Source organism: Ceratina calcarata, unplaced genomic scaffold, assembly GCF_001652005.2.
Source record: "Ceratina calcarata isolate Rehan_Ccalc_2016 unplaced genomic scaffold, ASM165200v1 scaffold25, whole genome shotgun sequence".
Classification (NCBI taxonomy): Eukaryota; Metazoa; Arthropoda; class Insecta; order Hymenoptera; family Apidae; genus Ceratina; species Ceratina calcarata.
The window spans coordinates 1,152,990-1,168,165 of NW_017147017.1; the positions used below are offsets into that span (position 1 = coordinate 1,152,990).

General features: G+C 41.1%; 2 protein-coding genes across 7 annotated transcripts in view; one reads left to right on the forward strand and one right to left on the reverse strand.

The window, feature by feature from the left end:
* Positions 1-15,070, forward strand: part of jv (javelin) — a 22,680-nt gene extending 7,610 nt beyond the window's left edge. For 3 of the 5 annotated variants that reach the window (XM_026811888.1, XM_026811891.1, XM_026811890.1), the window contains 5 exons: positions 6,358-6,567; positions 7,556-7,862; positions 8,469-9,248; positions 9,477-10,414; positions 10,500-11,940. In XM_026811888.1, coding sequence (XP_026667689.1) covers positions 6,358-6,567; positions 7,556-7,862; positions 8,469-9,248; positions 9,477-10,414; positions 10,500-11,514 — 3,250 coding nt within the window. In that variant the 3' untranslated portion in view covers positions 11,515-11,940. Of the gene's footprint in view, positions 1-6,357; positions 6,568-7,555; positions 7,863-8,468; positions 9,249-9,476; positions 10,415-10,499; positions 11,941-14,478 lie in introns of those variants that run through there. The other 2 variants (XM_018021093.2, XM_026811889.1) reach the window with 2 other exon arrangements.
* The window catches only part of MCU (mitochondrial calcium uniporter), a 42,784-nt gene that overhangs the window by 13,275 nt on the left and 14,333 nt on the right, over positions 1-15,176 (reverse strand). Inside the window, exon 1 of one of the 2 annotated variants that reach the window (XM_018021097.2) lies at positions 12,188-12,400. The exons of the other annotated variant lie outside the window; for it this stretch is intronic. Within the exon in view, the coding sequence (XP_017876586.1) occupies positions 12,188-12,350 (163 nt within the window). The 5' untranslated portion in view covers positions 12,351-12,400. Of the gene's footprint in view, positions 1-12,187; positions 12,401-15,176 lie in introns of those variants that run through there. 2 annotated transcript variants of the gene reach the window in all.

Consider the following 15,176-nt stretch of genomic DNA (forward strand, 5'->3'; position numbering starts at 1 on the left):
AAGAAAGGTTGTATACAATTTCCCCGTAGAACTAACGGTTTAGGAGTTATTGAAGAAAAACGAAATTTTTTGTGAAAAGTTCGCCATTTCGACGCTGGGATGGTCGGATTTTGTCAACATCAATAAAATGCTAAATAATCATACGTAACTCATTAAATACTGGAGTTAGAAGAAAAATTCATAGAATCTTTCATGTAAAGGACGTTAGTGCCTAAAATTCCTATATAAAAGACTTTTCGCCAGTGTCAATAATTAATTGGACATTTTCTTCTATACTTTTTAGCACGTAGCTATTTATTATTAGCATTGTTCTTCCGACGTCTGATTTCTTTTTAATTATAGGAAATGCGTTTTTCTAAGGTACATAAATTTTTGGTATTGACTGTATGGCCAATACATCCTTAGACGTGATTTAGCATCCTTCAAAAAGAACTTGTCCTAGAATTGTACAGGTCCCATTAATTTGTCATTCGTTTTCCGGATCGGGGAACAAAGCCCACTCGGATATTTAAAATTCATTTTCTCGGATACCATTCGTTCCAGACAGGAATCTATTATTCAATTCGAACGGCAGAGCAATAGATTTTTAATTGGCACGTCACGTCGGATGTGATGAATATTTGACCTTATTATCCCTGACATGCCGTTATACAACACTTTATAAATAGGTTTATGCATTTATAGAAAATATATTGAAGGACGCAAGGAAAAAACATGATAAGTAAATCTCCAATGCTGAGAGGAATAGCAATATCGATTCCATTTTTTAAATTGCCTTATCTCAAAATCCGCGATTTATTTACGAGAATTCGCAGTTAGGAAGAAAATTGAATCGATTTGGCCAAAATGAGATTTTGGGAGTGTTTGTGATAAGACTATCCCAACTTTAGACATTGAAAAGTCTCGGTGGCGAAGTTCGGGCAATTTTATTGGCATAGATAAATAATGATCGCAGCGGTTTAACGGAAGAAGTTTTCTCTAAGATAAAATAGAAACGCCCGTGATATACGACATTATATGTATGTATATCGGCGGTAGTGTCTGCTGGCATAAATCAATTTGCAGCCTCGGGCGCTACTATGTATGCGCGGCCGATCAATTCTGAATGTGCATATTGCGCGTCACGCGGTGAATTTTTGCGTCTAGCCGCGGTTGACTTGCGATTTAACGTAATTAGCATGCATCTTGGAAAATATTGTGCAGTTTACACCTTTTTTTTTCTTAAGCATTATGCACGCAACTCTACTTTTCATAGCAGAACTCGTTTCCTCGCGCTAGTTATAAAGTCGCGAACTATGACAAATCGAGGTTTAAACACCGTCCAACCAGTTTTATGATCGTAAGCGCGATAAGGCCTTGCGTCCGAACATTTTTACAATAATTTCTTTATTCAGTTCATAGTTCTTTATAATTATCACTGAACTTAATATCGCGTTAGGGAGAAGATTTTCTTTGAGGGTTCCTCGACAATTCATTTTTCGTTCCGTTTCGAAAATGTAACCTTGTTAAATCCTGCGTGAATATGGCACACGGTCGTTGCCATTTGACCCTCGACTTTTACGACTCCGATCGTATCTAGCAAGAGTCCTTCGCCATTGAGCATTGTTGAAGGGACGCCCCTGACACGTCATCCTCGATGCTCGGAATAATAATCGTCCTCCTGTGGGGGCGTTCATTTTTTTCGCCAATCGTTAAACTCCATTATATGCTAAACGCAAAATAATGTAATTGTTCGAACGCTATGTGAAATAAATTTTACAAGTTTTCTTCATACGCTGTCATACGAATTTCATATGCTGACGACTTTCTGCGATCAATTCTCTACGATCTTTCAGTCTCGTATGAAAAAAAGTCTCGTCAAGGATCAGCGATTCGGTTGTCTCTAACCATGGAGTGACGTCATATCCTAAGGCTAAGGTGTACGGTACTCCCACTACGGATGGACAATCCGAGCGGAGACACGTTGTCCTGTTGAGGGAACAGGTGCACACGGTGGCGATCGGCTCCGGAGTCAGATATCCGCGCAGTCGATGCGCGAACGAGAAAGTGAAAAGCCGGGGTGTCGATAAATCGTCCTCAGTCGTGGACAATTTCGAACTGGGTACTTACTTATTGATAATCTGCTCCTGGACCGAGAACTTCCGTGAGTGAATTCGTAGCATTTTTCGATTCTAATCGTCACATTTGGGAAATCGAAGCCGAGAGTTCATTAACTAGTAAGGTAAGATGCGGTTCCATAATTCGGAAGTTTGAGTTTTTGTTCTTTGATTGCAGAGCGAATTTCAATATTAGAGTTCTCATTGAGTACTCTACAGGTGAATTTTAATTAGGTTCATTGTAAATCAAGTTCCATTATATAGAACATTGAACCTTGCACCATTAAATCATTTACCTTTTTTTACATTTTTCTTGTTCGATAGTCGTGTCAGATTTTAATATCCGTTCTTTTTGAATGAAGGTCAGTAAGTCAACTGGTATAGATGAACAAAAAAATTGACGTCAGAAGTAGTTACCGAGATTATCTTTGCTAGAAACTGTTCGCACTTTGCTGCTAACTCGCGTTAACGGTGCACACATTAAATATAGTCTCGATAGCAAACATCGTTCCTGTTTTTCCGCATGCACTTAGAACTGCTTTTTCAAGGTTAAACGAATTCTCTGCTCCTTAAGAATCAATTGGTATTATCGAAGATTGCAAAGTGTAGTTTTCGTATTGGAACAAAAATCTGTAAGGTCCAGAAGAACGATAATATCGTCGATGTGACCAAATCTTTTTATTTGGTTTTAACAATGGAGCTCGCACAATGAACATCGAGTCCCGATCAATGATGATCTGAAACTTCTTTGACCCGTGAACAGTGCCGTTTTCTATCGGCTATAGATGCGAACCATCGACTGTTCAGACCGCGGAACTTCTTCCGGTTTGTGTCATAGGATATTCCTGCCGCGTTTCTCTCGTACGTATTACAGTACTCTAGCCTTTCCTTTGTGGCTACACGAGTACAATGATCTACGCCCGATCAACCGGAAGCCTGTATCAATATCCTCGCGCATAGTCGACGGTGTTGAATAAAAATATGTAAAGAAGTAAACAAACTCGTGTAGAATTCGACGTCGTTTATGTCCGCACCTTTTTAACAGGTCATAAACCAGAATGATTCTGTGTCATAAAACTCGAACTTTTATCTAAGGAAACTGTTATGTAACTTCGTTCGAAGTTCGAAGGATTAGCGAAGCGAAATTTAAAGCTTAAACTTAAGTCCCTCGAACGATCTCACCCTTCCGACACTATTTGATTTTAAAATTGAACGATAATAAACCTAAACCGCTTATTTCGTTCTAAAATAAATGATCGATAGAACAAATTTCAAGTTTTCTCATTTTGTGCGAGAAAACGTAATAGAGTGAGAAGCCATCGTATTTTTTAGCTCACGGTTTCGTGTGAAAGAAAATGGGTTGTATCGATTACCCTTGAAGGATTTGCCGATCCCAATCACAATTGTGAAAGAAAAGTTTTTCTTGTCGCGTGCGTCGTTCTTCTCGGTTGAAGTCGCGAAACCTGTGTGATATGAAACAAAAGTAAACCTCCTGTTGAGGTCACTGGGGCGAGCTTTACGCGATCGATCTTTCGTTCACCGAACAAATTGGAAGATCTATCGATTCCTGATTTCAAATTCGTTTGACCACCGTCCCGCAAAGAATCGATGCAACAGATACTTTGAATGAAAGCCTTTTTACGAAACCCGGTCACGGTACGAAACGTTGTAACGTCTGTAACATTTTCTAATAGTATCGAAAACAGAAAAGAGACGAGGGCGGGTCGTAAAAGGAGAGATAACTTAACAAAAAAAAGTTACGTAACGATTCCTCGCCGTGGTCAGCCGAACACAATGAGACGATACGCCATTTGCATCCTATTCTCAAGGATCCGTGTTCGAAAGGACGTTTGACTTGCAGTTTCTGGCTGCTCGAGTGGAAAAACCAGCGGTCTTGAGCCAGTTATTAGCCACGCTCACAAAAAAACAATCGCTTTCCTCGATTCTTTTTTTGCGTCCCGAGGATACGTCATAGAGTATTGGTTTTCGATACCGCTCGAGGGAACGAAAGTTAGCAAACTAAAAATCCGATTACAGCCATCTCCAAGGACATTTTCAGATTTTGTTTTAACCCTGTTTAACTACTTACAGTCATCTGTCCGATATTTTGAAATTAAGTAATACCGATTTTTCTAAGATTCATTAAAATCGAATCAGTGAAGAGAGAAAGTTCGATATTAAACTTCGAAGCAATCTCCTTGGGGACAGAGGTAAATCACTTTTCGATAGGCGAAGTTAAATTGATCGAGACAGTAAGAAGAATGCAAAAAACGGAGTATTTCGCCGGCATACATTAAAAGTTTAATGTGGGAAATGAAGATAATTTTCTGTTTTTATTGTTACTCTGCACATTATATACTCGAGCGATACTTTATGATCAAGGTACTTGAAACAGCTGTATCATACGAATCTCGTTTGTATGCGAATGGCAAGCGCTGAGTTTGTGCATTTCGTCATGAAAGCAATCTTGACACGAATTTCGCGACGGCCTTTTACAGTGTCGCACGGTGGATTGGTCTAATTACTCTCTCCAAACGCGTTCCAGTTCCTGATTCCCATTACTCCTTACCTATCGTTATAAATCTTGGAAATTTTACTTTTATTAAAGAGTTGCTCGTAACAGATTCTAATTTCTGTCAACGCTGGCCGAGCAAGTAGTTCTACTGTGAAGGCGTGGTTCAGTTTTCGAATGAAGCAAGCTTGCGTGACTACTTCGTTTGATTACAATATTACAGTTCACGTGCCAGTATTACCCGGTAAAAGTGTAATTATTGATAAGAAGGCTTTGAATGATTGCCGGGACCACTCGTTCGCTAGTCAAATACAGAATTTAATTAACACAGTTGCGAATTTCCACCTGTTCGCGAGCGATCTCTTAACTCTGCTCATTAACGACTTGAATCGCGTGCGTACAGCAGAATTTATTTGCATTCCACGATTTTTATTTAATTCGTTTGCCGTTCTCCTCTGCGTTTCACGGTTTTCATTTTAATTGTTGTAAAAGTTATGATACGCGTGAACGTGACCTCGATGCTCAGGAAAGAATGCAGCGTTACTTTTATTTCCTCGAAAGAATTAGACCCAGATTCACGCGATATGAAATTTCCTTCTTCAAGAGAATGTCACGCCGCATAATTTATCTTTCTGGCGTTAGCGACGTCGGGCCTTGAATCTGGCACCGAATAGTCGTCGACTGCTTCGTCAAGGATTACGTAAAGTGAAATATGCATCGGTGCCTCTAACCGATTTTTCATTGCGTCTCGTGCAAGGAATAAACTATTTGCACGGATTTAGTACTGACACTTCCTATGTCGACGTAGTAGTAAACACTTGCAACGTTCTCACATCTTTCATTCCATTCGTATTTTTCAATCTTCTGATATGTAAATATAAAAGTAAAAGCAGCTCCACATAACTCCTGTACCTGTAGTTGAAAATTGTGTTCGTCTTTGCGCTTGCGATCATTTCGACCATTCAATCCCAAGAGAATTTTGTATACATCAATGATACTGTGCTGTACACAGTTTCATTCATTATTGAAATGTAGTATTGACGGGAGATAGAGCATGGGTCCCAGTAGTGTGTGCATTGGTAATGCTATTTCCTACTTCCTTTGAAAGGACAGATATGAATGGTATACTATCATCGTTTCGCGACGCTACCAACAAGAGAAGACACACGTTCTGTCGGATACCGCTTTAGTTTAGCAAACATTTGATAGCTTACTAATTGGATTACGATATATTAGCTTGCAATCCTCCACTCATCTATCCTATCTCCCGTACCTAATTACGTATGTATGTGACCCATGTGCCCATTACTCATCAACTTTGAATCATAGCTTGATCGTGTATTTTAGCTCTAAGATTTCTTACTGGTTCCTTTCCTCACCCCACAACTTCTTAGGACACATTATCGAACTTTTGTAAAGAATAAAGGATTTATTTTTAGAGACATTCAGACCAGATCCAGATCTATAGTCGTATCTTTTCAATTGTTTAAAGTCTAACACTAGGAAGTATAATTGTATGCATCTTGCTTTGTAAATTGTAAGTCTATCGTGTATAGAGTTTAGTAAAATAAAATTTCTAACACCAAATATTGGAATTCAACAATTCTCACTTCTATACATTTGATAGAATTTTTTAATAGAACGAAGCGATATGGCTTTTTTTTCAATGTAAAGGTCGAAGCGTTATTAACGAGAGAAGCTTTTGACGAATATTGACAAATGGTCGAATGAAATATTGTTGGATCGTAGAGAGGGACGACACGAGGGTCAGTCGACGCAGGATCGCAGGAAGCTGTTGAAACGTACGAGGAGCCTTGCGGTGATATCCGAGGACGAATCCCGACACGATCGAGAGGCGCACCGCCACTTCAGGCTGGGTCAGTCGACCTTTGATTTACCCAGGCAGCATCAATTGATCCCGCGAGCCAAGCTAATCGATCGAAACTCGCTGAAGGACAGGTGAGCTCAGAACGATTATTATTTCATGCATCCATTGACCATCGATTTTACGATCAACTCTAACAAAATTACAAGGACAATGATCTCCATCAAATAATGAATTCATATAGACCATGTTTTGATAAAATCATGAAACGTATTATCGTATGTCGTATTTTTTATTGACTCATGCGGTTAAAACGAGAATCCTTATGTGTGTCAAAGTTTGAAATTATTCATCTATACACTGCAGAGTTTGCTAGGTGAAAAAACAAACTGAGAAACGGTTACGAATTTCTATCTTGAATTCGGAATCATCGAAGGGCGCCTGGTTTGACTGGAGAAGAGATAGCGGCGAGGCGTAACAGATTCATGGTTGGCAAGAAAAACTGTTCTATTAGGAAACGATAATTAGCATGGAGAACGCGTTAGCGTAACGAGCCTCGTTCGAGGCTTTTAATTGCAGTAACAGCTCTGTTTGCATCGTTTTCCGCGGCAGACGGATTTTTCGCACGTTCTCACCGAGAATAGCACCTATTCCATGCAATTAGGTTCCCAATCAGTATACCACACGCGCGGCCAACTTAATCGAGATCCAGATACAGTACAAATATCGCATTTCAAACTGTAATTACGAGTACCGTTTGGTTTACGAATTTATTGTACAACAGGAAGAGTATTTTTCGAAAATCAACGATCTAACAAATCTCTATTTTAACGCACTAAATTAAATCCAAGGTTCCTGAAAAACTGTTTTACAAAAAATTTTATGAATCGCAGAAAACAATTCGTGGAGCTTTTATTCTTTTTCGATTCGCACCAGACATGATATACGACTTGAAACATCTGGCACTATTTTTAATAATGCAGCCACTGCTTCGAATAAAAATTGCAGTCGGTCAAAATGTCATTCCACGATACAAGAAACGAAAACGGAGATGGGAGATTCATAAATCATGCTCCAAGAACAATACTGTCATTCTAATTTCGATCCAATTTCTCGACTCAGGTTGTACAAAAGCCAGCAACACCTATCGGACTCCTACGAACGATTCAACGAGACTAAATCCTATCAATCTCGATCTGCCTGCGGTCTCCATTCGATCCCAGCTGAGCTAGCCGCGTTTCCGGATCCGTTGCATCAACCACGAGGCAGTCGGACAGATCCTGATCGATTGAACATCCTCGATTGGCCAGAATCGCCCAGACGCTATCGCAGCGTCCAGGGGTTGGACACGGTCAGCGGGCTGGTGGACGTCGTCGAAGACGGCTGGCCCATCGAAGGCAATCGCAGCATCGATTGCATTTATACTCAGGTAAACTACCTACATTTGTTCAACCTTTTATAATTGTCTTAACACATCGTTGTCGGGTTACACACTTTTACGTTTTTTACGATCTATCGCTTGAGCGTGGGTCACGTAAAAGCAGCTATTTAGTAGATCTGCAGTAGAGAGCGGGTGTCGTTTGCGGTGCAATATACCCCACATAAATTGTGTTAAGATCAAGGATAGGTAGTTTTTATACATCTTACAAGCATTGTGTTCTTCCTTCATAAAATGCATTCATAACAGTTGAAGCACGTTCGTGTTGGGTTAATCCCAGGAGATAAATTGAGGTCTTATCTCTTATGGTATTGTACGAGAAACCGGAGCTAACGGCGGTTATCTCGAGACTGACGGAATATCGATTCAGTCGAACGATAAATTGCATGATACAGATTATGCGATGATATGCAAGGTGTATCTTGTATAAAGGTACAGGTGTAGATCAACAAGGATCGTGCACACGTCGTGCAGTCTTTTGTAACGAATGAACTGCGAATTTTTATGCACAATAAAATACATTTTCATTGTCACATAAACATATCAATCCGCAGTCTGGGAATGATTTATAATAGTGTTGATTTTAACTGATTCTAGGTGAAGCGTAAACGGAAGGAGCACCGGAGCCTGGACAGCATCCTCTTCGAGGACGACGGCGAGTTGGAATACTTCGACGTTCTGAATTTGTTACCACTGTCAAACGTGCGATTAGAGTTCGACGCGGAGGACGCGCGTAAAAACAAGTTTTCTCACCGCAACGAGACGATCCCGAAAAGGAGTAAGTTAAAGCCTCTCGAGTATCTAGCATCACGCGTCGTGGAGAAGAGGAGCTCCACAAGAAGCAACGCCACGGACGAGGAGAAATGTAAAGTGAGCACTACCACGGAGGAGATTGATTCGAAAGAGAATTCGGAAGAGGACTATCAACGGAGGGAAGCTGATTCTTCGCAGGAATCCAGAGAGGATTCGCTTCAACAGCAAGTGAATCGGGAATCGTGTCTTAAGGTTCAGGAAAATTCAGAGAACAAAGGGAAACTGACGATTTGTCATCGGAACTCGCCTGCGAGGAGACAATACGTTGAAAGGGTAGAGCGTGAGCTCGATGAGGAGCTAACGACGCGCCGGAAAGTGGAGGAAGCGGAAGACTATAAGTCGATTTGGATTTCTGATAGCGAGGAACAGGAGGACATGTCACGGAGGCCACAGGTGCTCAAGATCGTCGATAACGACGTGACCAAGAGGTGTCATCAGCGACCATCCGTGGAAACCGAATCGAGAGATAAGCTCCAGCCGGATGGGCAAGAGTCCAGCGACCATGATCCAGGAATACTAAATGGGAAAATCGATCACGTCGATGGGAGTTTGAAAAATCCGGAGGTGAGCATTGAGTATTATTTGTTTTATTTCTCCAATATCATATTTCGTCTCATTGTTTGTTATTACAAATCAGAAATTAATTTGATTCTCGGTAATAGCTATATTAATATTGTTAAGTGTATGTAATCGCTACGACAGTTCACGTGTACTTCATATAATGGGACGAAATTCTCTACTAAAACCAGCAGACAGTGCATCATTTATTACTGCTTTTTATTCTCCTTTCAGTTTGTAAAACAGGAAGAAGCAAATCCGAGTGTGGAAAACACGAAGAGCTTCTTTGAACCGAAGAGCACGTCAACCAAGGGGAAACCGAATGAAGGCAGATTCGAGAGGATCGTGAAAGAAACATCGAACATCATTGGAAAGGCTTGCAGTGTCGTGAAAGGGAGCTTAGGTTTTGAAGCTAGATCCGAGAGTTCTGATCTAGGCCTTGGCTCCGAATCCGGGAGTGACACCCGAAGAAGATCCGTGGATGATGGAATCGACGAGGATCCTTCGTACATGGATAAAGAATCGAAGAACGATGATAATAAGAAACACAGTAATTTGACTAGATCCAAGAGCTGCCTTGAGTCCATCGAGTGCCAGGAAGATGGACAAGAGTTCGACCACGTTCGTTACAAGATCGTGAAGTCCAACATGTTTGGCAAGAATATATACAACAGCGCTCGTGGCGATGTTACGTACGAAGGGTTGATGCATTATCTCCGGGAGTACTCGTTTCAAGAATTACTCCTGGATAACAACGTGGTGATCATCGAGCCGGTGCGCGCTGAGACCATAGAAAGAAAACCATCCACCGTTGGGAAAGCGAGGTCTGAGCCCAGCTGCAAAATTGCCGGTGCGATACAGAAGAAAACTGACGTGGAACCAGAAAGGAACTGTGAGAGCGCTGAACCCAAGAGCCCAAAGCAGTCGTCCATCAAAAAGCACTTCTTCTACCATCCCATCAGAGTGAATCGGGAATTGATAGATGAGGAACTGCCTGACCCAGATACGGTAAGAAACGTCCGGCGTATGTTTGAGAACCCGCTCAAGGTGAAGAACAATTCGGAATTGTCGAGCGATTGCAAGAATAATAGGAAGAGTGTCAGCATGAAAGATCTTAGCACCATTGATGGCCACTTTGACGAGATGTCTGACAAGGCGCACGAGAGAACCAGGTAACGTATGATATCTTCTTTTTATATATTTTATAAGATTGCATCGCAGAATTTGAGTTTCATTTAACAAAGATTATTGTATTAGGTCCAGATGTTCAAGCAGGGCTAAGGATCTTACAAAACTGTTCGAAAACATGGAGAAATCGACGTCCTCGAATGCGTCCATGGTGGGTGGCAAGGACGAGTTGGACAGCCCCCGGTGCGAGTCCAAAACCAGGATCCTCGCACAGAGCTTCGAAGCAAGGAGCGGTCATACGTCGCCGAGCGATTCAACTTCTTCTAAAAACAAGATGAATCGCTACCACCACCATCACAATTGGGACGCTGGGAGTGTGAGCTCTGGGGTGTCCAGCGATTACCCGGACACTGATCCCGGCAGCGGAGTACAGTGTACATCTTCCGAGGACGAGGACGCCGATTGTCACGAGGAAGAGGCGAACGAGAGCCGCGGTCCGAGCCACTACGTGTCCCAGGATGTATTGAAGAAGATTCGCGAGTACGGGACATCAGTTACTTACTACGGGGGCAAGGTTGTAAATTCTAGCAACGGACCATTGATATCACCGGTCGTTGAGAACAGATTCAAGTGCATCGACGGAACAAATGATTATGTAAAATTTCGATTAGTTAAGAGCAATTCCTGCGATAGTAGATTGGAGCTCACTGGCAGGCTCGTGGAAAATCATCTGAGGCATCGCAATCGAGAGAATCAACCCGATCTAAGTCATTATACTATAGCGGAGACTCCCAGTATAGAGATAACCACTCTTGATAAGCAAGAGAAGGACGAAGTTAAGGTGGAGGAAGAGGTGGAAAATATTGAAGCTAAGAGGGAACCACCTGTAGTGATAGGGTTGGAGCCGAAGAAAGATGAGAGCAGGGAAGCGAAGGGTTTCAAGGTCGATTTCAAGCTGGGCAGCCTGGAAGACGCCAAGTCGAATTATCCCAGTCGATTCATAGGCAGTGCTTTGACTAGATGGCAAGTGAACGAGAACAATTGGAGGACTGGCGACGATTTTGGCAAGATGGAGTTCGAAGAGTTCGAGGTACTCGAAGATAGTCTAAACGGGAGCGAGGGCCAACGTATGGAGACTTCTTGAAGAGATAAAACATTCCCACTATGTATTTGGTATTTTTTTTTTCTAGTAGAGCGTGGGAGAATGCCAAAGGATCCAGTAGTACGCGAATAGAGATACTTTTGTGGTATTCCCAAACGATGCTTGGGACGATTCCCAGAAGCGTGATCCAATTATGCTCTGGTTTTTTGAAACGATGTTTGACTCGTTTGAGAATACCGGAGTAGAGAGATGTACAGTTGTTATTTATATTCAAGGTTTCTTAGCAACGAGCCAGATTCAGTTAAGCGTAAACGCAGATTTGAATTCCAATGATATCGAGCGATGGAATTTTAACGATTCATTGTAGTCGAACAATTTGTACATAACGAAGCTGCATAGATTGTTACTTCGCCAGGAAATAAATATTTAATAACAAATAAACAAGTTTAAATTGCTGTTAGCATGAAACTATTTGATTTTCATTCAAAAGCGCCAGGAAATATACATTTCATATTCTTAACATTGATCAAATCGCTGTATTTGTAGACAGGCCGTGTCATCTGAAAATTAATTTATACCGACCGTCGAACGTTAGCAGAATTCACATAAACCTAAATATATCACTCTATTTACGGAGCCGTGCAGTTAACGTCTGTAACACGTTTTGAAAAGCGTTCGCAGATAAAAATACTTTTGTTAGCTTCGATTGACTCACCACCCTCGGCGCATTCGGGAACCGCGCTCTTCTCAGCCTTATCGTCTTTCGTTAATCTCGTCTTCTTTTCTTTCGCTTTCGGATCCTCCATTCCCATCGCCAGAATAGGACTCAAGCTCGGAGCAAGGAAGCTCGTCGTCAGGGATAAGTTTCTTTGAGACATGTGCCACCACCTCTTGCACCATGTTTCCTGTAACAAGAAAATATTTAACTCGTTACCTACCGTCAGATATTTCTAATTTTTTTTTTTTTTTCGTATTAGGGTTTCTCCGAAAGCTAATACGGAATGCAGTTACATAAATACGAATTTCGGCTCGTCTGTTTTTCTTGGTCGACGATTGTTTGCTTTCAATTAATGCGCGCTTGTATTGAAACCAGAGGCTGCTCCGGGAGTTGTAAATCGATCGCGAATCACTCCCAATTCAGCGAGATATCGCAATCGTATTCGAACCGGATATCCAATTTTCAAGTTTCTCGATCACCACGTATTCCACGCTTGCTCGATCCGGAGATGGAAAATTGTTAGAAGTTTTTCGATGTCTGACACAGAGAGATACCATTTTTGTTGTTGGTATGTTTCAAAGATTGGCACAGAACGGGGGATTTGTTTCGCACGAATAAACTCGTCATAAGCCAGGATATTCGAGACTGGAGACTGGCAAGTATCTAGATTAACGGGTCAACGTGGGGTCGCGTCGAAACTGGAGTTCGGCCAGGGTCGGTCGCGATTCCCCGTCCAATATCTACGTGCTTTCCAAGAAATAAGTCAATCGACGGAAAGTCATCCGCGGTACTTTTATCGCAGCTAACTGAACCCGAGATATATGAGATTCTTTCCAATACCAGGTCAATAGTGGGAAAGATCTAATAGAAAAGAGTTTTCAAGTATAGTAGAATAGAATTACAATGAACTACGGTTAAAAAGCTACTCGTATATCAACAGAACAGTATTAATGTATTTATATGATATTTTCATAAAATTCCATATGATAATATTGTTGTCAATAACCATGGGAGTGCAGATAGGATAGAAAAAAAGGAATGGATTTAACGTGCTCCGAGTCCCATTGTTCGTTGAAGAAAAGGAGAGATAGCATGAATGGTACAGTAAGTTAAGAGTTTCCCCGACGTGACAGGCCATACATCACGTTTGATCGTCTTCCACCTCGACAAAGTTCCTCGCGGATAATAGGGCTGACTGGAAATCCGGTCTTCAAAACGTCCATTTCAAACACTCGGCTGCTTTCCACGCACAAAGTGAATTCCCATTGAATTCTATTGCACCCGTGGTCGACCAAGTGTCTAATTACTTATCGACCAGATCCTGAGACTACTTACTTTCGAGGCAGTTTAAACATCTTGTTCTAAAACTGCTTATAGATAAAATACTTAACGCCTTTGATAGGCATTACAGGTGTTTCAAGATAACAAACTTGTATAACGTGTGGGTTTGAACTATGGCCTTCCGTTGTCGCTTTATTCAGAGAGCTTCTCGAAAATGGGTCACAGAAACACTTGAAAGACTTGACTTGTTGGTGAGCTTCGGCAAGTACGGAAGATGCCCCTTCGACCGACTTTCCTCTTTTCAATACTATGTTAAAACGTCCTCGTTAACACTTCACCCTCGTTAATTCTTAAATTTTCGAATTCCAGAGACGATAATTATCGTGGATAGTTAATTATGCATCATTATGTATATTTCAGAGAAGATCTCTTATTTCGTATTTTCATTTCCAAAGATTCAATATTATCATTCCATGGCAAACGGTGTTATGTTTGTATAAGGGATCAACGAATATGCCGTTAAAGCGAAATTCGTGGGTGAAACTGGCGATTAATTTATTTCCAATAACAAATCTGAATGATATTAAACTGTTTTATTATAACAGTTTGCTGTTTTTCTCAATGCCCTGGGACTTACCAATCGATAGCTGCATGTTTTTTCAAGTTACTTTTGCATATGCTGGTTTTTCTGAAGTGAAATTTGAAACGGATTTTCGCGGCGTAGTCGCGATTAGAAGATTTTTCCATCCTCGAGTTATACAGTTCGTGTCCAACTTTTGAGCAACCTCTCTCGGAACTCAGTAAATGCAAGGAAATTAGAATTATTCAGATGGTGCAAAAACCACTCTCAACTTCCTAGTTTGCTTTCAAAATTAGATTTGAACATGTTACCATGTTTGTGTATTATTGTTGTATATCTCGGATGGGCAACAACAATTGTACAATGTGCTGGAATTGCAAATACGATGATCTCACAATATAAAGCTGGGCAGCCTGGAAGACGCCAAGTCGAATTATCCCAGTCGATTCATAGGCAGTGCTTTGACTAGATGGCAAGTGAACGAGAACAATTGGAGGACTGGCGACGATTTTGGCAAGATGGAGTTCGAAGAGTTCGAGGTACTCGAAGATAGTCTAAACGGGAGCGAGGGCCAACGTATGGAGACTTCTTGAAGAGATAAAACATTCCCACTATGTATTTGGTATTTTTTTTTTCTAGTAGAGCGTGGGAGAATGCCAAAGGATCCAGTAGTACGCGAATAGAGATACTTTTGTGGTATTCCCAAACGATGCTTGGGACGATTCCCAGAAGCGTGATCCAATTATGCTCTGGTTTTTTGAAACGATGTTTGACTCGTTTGAGAATACCGGAGTAGAGAGATGTACAGTTGTTATTTATATTCAAGGTTTCTTAGCAACGAGCCAGATTCAGTTAAGCGTAAACGCAGATTTGAATTCCAATGATATCGAGCGATGGAATTTTAACGATTCATTGTAGTCGAACAATTTGTACATAACGAAGCTGCATAGATTGTTACTTCGCCAGGAAATAAATATTTAATAACAAATAAACAAGTTTAAATTGCTGTTAGCATGAAACTATTCGATTTTCATTCAAAAGCGCCAGGAAATATACATTTCATATTCTTAACATTGATCAAATCGCTGTATTTGTAGACAGGCCGTGTCATCTGAAAATTAATTT